The sequence below is a fragment of the Asparagus officinalis genome, chromosome 3 (genome assembly GCF_001876935.1).
Source record: "Asparagus officinalis chromosome 3, Aspof.V1, whole genome shotgun sequence".
Taxonomy (NCBI): Eukaryota; Viridiplantae; Streptophyta; class Magnoliopsida; order Asparagales; family Asparagaceae; genus Asparagus; species Asparagus officinalis.
Window position 1 is genome coordinate 61,067,757 of NC_033796.1, and position 6,997 is coordinate 61,074,753.

The window sequence follows — 6,997 nt, forward strand, 5'->3', positions numbered from 1 at the left end:
CCAAGTCAGCTCCTCAAGCTTCAGCCCTCCACTGTCTATAGCATTTGCATCGAGCTCAAGCTAATATCTCGAGCAAGCTAGACCGCTATTTGACTTTGCGCTTTTCGTTACTATATTGCCGTTATAGGCCCCAAATAGTCTTAGTTGTGCCACACCGCTACGCGATGCTATCCGCTATTCACAACCTTGCTACAAAGGGTCCATTCAACGCAATATAACCACAATTGGTCTATTCGTAATTGGGTGATGCTATAGGGGTCTATTCACAATTGACCCTATAGAATAAGAACGGATTAGGTAGATATCTTGTTAACTCAACGCCTTAGCTCTTGACCAAAATAATTGCATGGTTAGTGTAAATATAATATAGCTCAAGTTGAGGCCACTTACCATGTATATAGTTAGTTGATGATCTAGCGATGGAAATTAATCTCATAATAACTCGCCGCTCATTCTCTCCCATCTACCTCATAAATTGATCACCCGTATCATCTGCATACATAAGCACCTCCCCCTCAGCTCCACACAAGCATCACAAGCAAATCTATCTTTCCATTTATTTGCAATTCCCATCTCTACCAATGGCACACTCTTCTCTCGTCAAACTCTCCCTCTGTCTGCTGGTACTGCTATCACTGTTCGTTCAGTCAACAGTCGGAGGGCGCCCAGTCCCTGCGTCCAACGACAAGAAGGAAACAGAGTGTGAGGGACGGGACGGAATTAACCTTCTCGGAGGAGCTGTTCGTATCGGAGGAGGAGGTGTTCGTATCGGAGGTTTACCTTCGATTGGGACTGGGAATGGTGGTGGTGGTACCGGTGCTCTTACTCGTGCAGGCTTCGGCAGTGGCAGCATTGGTGATTTGGATCACAGTGCCCCTGCTGCTGCCCGTCCTCGGTACCTTCCTGGTAACGATGACACTTTTGTTCCTAACCCGGGTTATGAAGTTCCTAATCCTTTCCGTGGTTCATCCCCTAATCCTTGAAATTGAATTAAGCACTGCAACACTCAAAACTTTTTTAGTTATATTGTGATGTATGTTATTATCATCATCTAGCTAGTCTGCTTACTTTCAACAAAAACAAAATAATAATATTATCAACAATAATAATGTTGGGTGGTGTTGCTCTCTCTCAACGACCTAAGGGATTGGTATACGCTCAGCTCAGTTCGGCCGAAGGAACCACGAGTTGGTTCCTGGTTATCTTCTGGAATTTGTCACGGTGTCAGTCAGCTACATTCTCGTACATGAAGTCAAATGGAAGTGTGTTTATGTATTTTGTAACTAGTTTCAATGAATTGTTATCGCATGAGAAATTTATGTGGATAATTACTATGTTGCTTTTTCTCACTACTCGTATTCATGCATCTTTTACTTTATCCGACCGCAGCAGCTCAAACTTTACTCCGGATTATTGTGAAGAAATCCTCAAGATAACTTTATGAGACACAATTAACTCGGCTATCTAATCCTTTTTAGTCTCCTCTCTGTGTAAGCAAGCTCAGTATGTTCGAATTTGAGGACCCTCACCTCCTACATCTCAGATGCATTATCCTGCTTGTGATGAAGATGGTGCAGAGAGAGCTTAATATGTTTAAACACAAAAGGTTGCATTATGGAATTTCCTAAACTAAAAGACATGCCAAAAAAAAGGATTAATTGCACATAGACCACCCCCCCCCCACAGTATAGCGTTTCATAACCTATTATCCCTGTAATTTGCTTTTGACAGATATTAGGCGCTTTTTTTTTAATTACACTAAGGGGTCTCTTTGAACAAGGATAATTTTCCGTTTTATTTGAGGATAAAAAGTCCAAAAAATTCCACTCACGGCTACCAAAATCAAACAACAAAAATAATAAGTTTCAAAGCGCAATACTACAAAGCATCAGTGTGAAATGCTTTAAACTAGTTTAAAATGTGCTCCAGACCTGTCATTTATCAACATTAGAACGGGGCTAGATCCAAATTGTATTGGTTGTTCTTTATGCAAGGACTCCCCAAGGTGAAAATGACATCCTACCAACTCCTCAACCATATTGTTGACCTCCTGATTAAAGCAAGTTTCTAACTGCTTCATGCTCATTCTTCATTTACTTCTCACTAAAGCACCCGAATGTATAGTATAACCTCACTAGGTAAGGTGTTCAAATGCCAAGAATGATTTTATTTTCACGCTAACATGATGGAATAATATTAAAAGAATGTATTGTTGGGATATCCACTCTTCATACTTCAGATGAACTCGCTTGAGCTCAAAACAAAAAAACAAAAAACAAAAACGAAAAAAACAGAAACTTGAAAAAAAAGAAGGGATGGGTGGAAAAGAGAAGATTATCTAAGAATCAAAATGTATTGCTTGTTCTGTAGTACATGAATTCTTTAGGGCCGTCTACAGACATACAAAATTGAAGATTTACACGTCACAATTAATTCAGACATTTAAGTATACTATAATCAGGGTGCCATAATTTGAGGGCCTTTCATGCCGTTTGCAAGTGGAAGATTAACATGGAGTGTGAATCATTCATGGTGGTCGGGCCCGATCATCATCGCATTGAAATTTTGGCGATTCTAGTTTCTTCCTGATTAATTTAGCTTTTCTCACAGAAAAAACCACCTTAATGCGGTGACAATACGGAATCCACCATAAAGTTCAATCACAAAGAAGCCACCTTTAAAGAGAGTTCCAATAGCAATCAATCGCTGTGACCTATTTTTTATGAATTGCCACCCCAAGCCCCTTTAAAGGTGGTTGATTGCTATTGAAGCCCCTTATTAAGGTGGTTTCTGTATTCATTGAACTTTAAAGGTGGTTTTCATATTTCCCATCTATTTTCAAGGTGGTTTCTATGAGAAACACTTGACTTAAGTTGCAGATCCCTCCTCCTTCAAGGTTTATACATTAATAACATTTGAACAAATAGAAAAAGTACATACCTCATTTGTACATGCATTGACTTGTTAGACTGTTAACAACAAGCCAAACATGGTTAATACAGGTGTACTAATTCCTCTTGCAATTGTGTCCACCATATTCTATCTGCTTACAGATGGCGAATTTTTTTCCTTTTTTTCGAGTTCCTTATAATATACAGACTATACGGCATCCATATACAATTACTTTGTCACCTATTGATATGGAAGCATCCCACCAACAAAGGTTTGTTGGCATTTGCAGATCTGCTTTGTTTACTCCTGGAAATATATAAAAAGAATAACTAATTAGTTAAAGTAACATAATATTAGAGATAAGCAATTATTAACACCACGGATTGTGCCCAAACAATGTTTTAACAAAAACCAATTGCTGCATTACCTCAGGAGGTCTTGTGTTCGACTCAGGTGCTGACTCCAAATGTCTTGCTTCAGATTTCTCATTTGAATATCTGAAATTGGGGGGCAAAGAGCATAAATTTTAGAAACCAACATCCATGCTTAAGAACTCACATTATAATTAGTTGCACTGAAACTCCAGATTCAGTCGACCGAAGAGAAAAATAAGGATGGCTTACGTTGATAGAATGGTAACCCAAATCAGCTCCACGCAGTCGACCCAAAGAAGTCTCTGCTCAATTGGGATAACACCATAGGTAATTAAATGCGCAAAAGGCCAAAGCTTCCATCCAGCCTGTTAAACCGAAAGGAAAAAAACAGTCAATACCAATATGCTAACATTCCATATAAGTTTGCATCTGATAAAAAAATCAACCATAATATTTTTCCTCTGTATTACAAGAGACTTTCAGTGCATGGTTGTGATAAGAGAAAGGAGCAAGGCCAGTACACCATACTATTGACAATGACTACCTCAAAACATGAACAAAGCTGAATTCTTGGGTGAGGCATGCACCTCTCACTCTGGTGTGTTCAGCAAGAAAAATTATCCGAACAGAAAGGCTACTGAGGATAGTCCTCCCATACTATCGCCAAATTGTGGATAGACCCTAAGGTACTTCAATTGTTGCCAACAGAATTCTCAACTCCTTTTAGTTTTCCCATTTAAGTCAGTAACATGTAATGATCATAAAGAAATTTTCATAGTAAGTAAATGAGTTTAAGGAGTCATATGTTCCAGAAGCCTACTCTTATTGTGAAACTAACAGAGTTGAGAATCCAGGGAGGTCTACATGCAACAATAGAAGTACAGGGGCTCTATCTGCAATTTGGCTATAATACAAGGGGTCTATCAACAATTGAACTTGAAAAGAATGACAAAGAAGCCCTTGTTGAAACATCAACAAAGGGAAAAGCAGTGCTCACTGTTAGCATAGGCCAAAAGGTAGCTTTCAGTTCACTGAAAATGCTGACTGGAGATTCAAAACGCAAGAAACCCAAGAACACATAATAAATGCTGTTCCATATTGCTGCCCAAACTGTTTGATCGAACAACACCTTAGCAGGAATTACCCACCAATCATTGTAAGGAAAAAGAGCCTGGAAAGAAGAAGTGATCAGATACCATCTAGTAAACAATTCGCAGAAATCAAGCAAAAAAATACTATATAAAATGAAAAATTAGTTGCAAAGCCATCAACCTCGCAGAAATAGTAGTAATAGTGCGAAAGGGAACCGTGGAGAGTAAATCCGACAAGACCAGATCTCAACATGCGAGTACGGTCAAAATCAAACAGTGGCTTGCCTTCATAGCACTGCATTAAGATATCATTAACACACCAACATAAACATGATTCTCGTATAACTGCATTAAGTTGCATTAAGACATAATTAATCCACATAGGCCAAGGAGGAATTTACCTGTGCAATCCAATCTCCTACAGAATAGACAACCCCGCTTATCATCATCTTGGCCAAGACAGGATTTGTTTTCAAAGCCTCCTCGTAGGCACTCCAGTTATGCTGGGGCGCATACCAAAGAATTTCATAGAGAGTCCAACCCTGTAAATATTAAAGCATAAGCTTATAAGGGAAAGGTTGCAACCCTAATACTGAACCAAGTATGACTGCCGAACGCAAGAAGCTTATGCAGCGATTTTCATCGAAAAGTTAACATGCAGAAGTGAATATTAATATAGACAATGGACTTGGTACTGAAAGATGAAATTCAAAACAGTGAATGGGGATAGTTTGGCATTCAAATACCTACGCGATAAAAATTCAGACCATTCATAAACCTTCAAATTCTACGTTATAACAAATTCGTTGCTATTCAAGTGATGTCCTGATGGCATGTGATTCAGTCTAGTAACCTCAAAGGAGGAATGCGATCAAAGTGATGTCTCTGGCTTTGGTGGATTCAGTTCTCTGTAACAATTGTATCATCTTACTATCACATTTTACTGACCTAAAGTTTTATTTGCAAGACTGAGCTTGAATTGGTCATAAGCTGTTCTACCTAATCGCTGACTGGTGTTTGATATTCAATCACAAAGCTGCTTCTTGCTCATAGATTCCTCTTCTAGGAATTGAGCATGAGCAATAACTCTAGATGGTTGACACCAGATAAATCACTGAGAAAATATTGGTAGCCTCTGTTGTAAAGCTCCTCAGCTTTAAGACCCCTATAGTTAAACATATTCAATTTGTAAAAGTGTTTAAAATGAGAATTATCCTAATGAATAAAGAAACATTACCAAGTTGCTCATGCAATTTGAACAATCGTTCTATAAAACATTACAAGTTGCTCGTTACAAGTTGCTCATGCACTTCTTAGTTACAACTGTGCTACACAGTGACCAAAGTATCATGAGAAGAAAATTAGATTGCGGTCATAATTATGACAATGGGTGATAAGCAAAGCCCTCCAATATGTGTGTTATGTTCAAATAAATATATCAGGATGCCATGTTTAAGCAGACTCATTAAACGATGGTTCTAAGTGATGAAATAGATGGGGAAAACCAAATATTATTCTAGGAAGATGGATCTTCAAGTTGTTGAAATTGTTAAATTGTGTCAAACTTCCATGATCATTTTTTTCTAATGAACAAAACAATTCATAGAGAACTTGTCCAACAGGAGAGAAGGGTCTGAATGTTTGATAATGAGGAAGAGAAAACTTGGAGTGACACGGAGAACACAGATGATCTGATTGTGGCTGCTGGCAAGTAATTCCCTCTCGCTCCCCCTCCCTCCTTCCTTCCAAACCCCCTCAAATTGATCCAAATATTGATGACTGAAGTCAAAGTTCATCATTTTAAATTCAATATTAGAGCATAGTAAAGGATCTGCCACATGTAGCAAGGACAATCATGACTGAACAATGACGCTACCTATGTGCGTACAACACGCCCCTTTACTTATCTGTACCCGAACTGTCTAGGTAACTTTGAACTGCCAAGTTCAATGCCTCTCAAGTCCATTACTGGCGCAGGTTCTCTCGTCTCTCGAACAGCAAATATGACAAAACCTTAGAATTCAGGATAAGGGTGTTCCATGGATAAAACAATGCATGAAATAATGTTTGTCCCTGACATGAGAGAGCATGCGCATATAATCAAACGAAAAATTGTGAATTTCTAAGTTATCGGTTTTTTTTAACCTATTAAGACGTTGATGAATTTAATTTACTATTTACTGTGCCAATATATCCATCTTGAGTTTAGCCCTCTTCCGGCCTGTACCCCTAACCAATTTGAATTGAGTTCTTCATCAAAAGGGAAGCAGGGGACTTAATTTTGTCGTTCGCTGACAGATAACCCTGCAAACTTCAGACACGAAAGGCATGTTACCCGATTCTGTTCTCATGAGAACTCCATCAGCGAGTCAATTAAACAGTTTTGCAGACGAAACTCCCTTTACCATTACTAAAAGATTCATTAGGCCAGAAGACAATCCATTCCCAGATGAAAGTCTACAGATTCGTAGACAAGATGAATACTTGTTCGCAGCAATCCAAATTAAAGAGAAGAATAGGAATACCCACATGCCAGTAGTCTCTGTCGACGGTGAGCAACTTGGTGATGGCAAAGGTACCGGCAGCAAGCACTATGGCCGCGTTGATCGCCCGGTGCACCATCTTATCCAAATCCTCTCC

General features: G+C 38.9%; 2 protein-coding genes across 2 annotated transcripts; one reads left to right on the forward strand and one right to left on the reverse strand.

Moving 5' to 3' along the window:
- Positions 516-1,349, forward strand: LOC109834224. Its single transcript, XM_020402203.1, has one exon. The coding sequence runs from the start codon at positions 582-584 to the stop codon at positions 981-983; it is 402 nt and encodes a 133-aa protein (XP_020257792.1). The 5' UTR covers positions 516-581; the 3' UTR covers positions 984-1,349.
- On the reverse strand, positions 2,335-6,991 carry LOC109834223 (protein SYM1-like). The gene is made up of 7 exons (XM_020402202.1): positions 6,887-6,991; positions 4,759-4,899; positions 4,539-4,652; positions 4,264-4,437; positions 3,516-3,631; positions 3,320-3,389; positions 2,335-3,198 (listed from the first exon to the last, which is right to left on the reverse strand). Exons 1-7 carry the CDS (start codon positions 6,977-6,979, stop codon positions 3,193-3,195), a joined length of 714 nt encoding a protein of 237 aa, XP_020257791.1. The 5' UTR covers positions 6,980-6,991; the 3' UTR covers positions 2,335-3,192.

Bases quoted from the DNA above. Each gene is read 5' to 3' on its own strand.
- LOC109834224 (XM_020402203.1), top strand. From the start codon at position 582: ATGGCACACTCTTCTCTCGTCAAACTCTCCCTCTGTCTGCTGGTACTG.
- LOC109834223 (XM_020402202.1), bottom strand. From the start codon at position 6,979: ATGGTGCACCGGGCGATCAACGCGGCCATAGTGCTTGCTGCCGGTACC. The intron at 4,900-6,886 runs GTGGGTATTCCT...TAATATTTACAG, and splicing joins TCGACAGAGACTACTGGCAT to GGTTGGACTCTCTATGAAAT. The intron at 3,632-4,263 runs GTGAGCACTGCT...TCGGTTTAACAG, and splicing joins CCTTTTGGCCTATGCTAACA to GCTGGATGGAAGCTTTGGCC.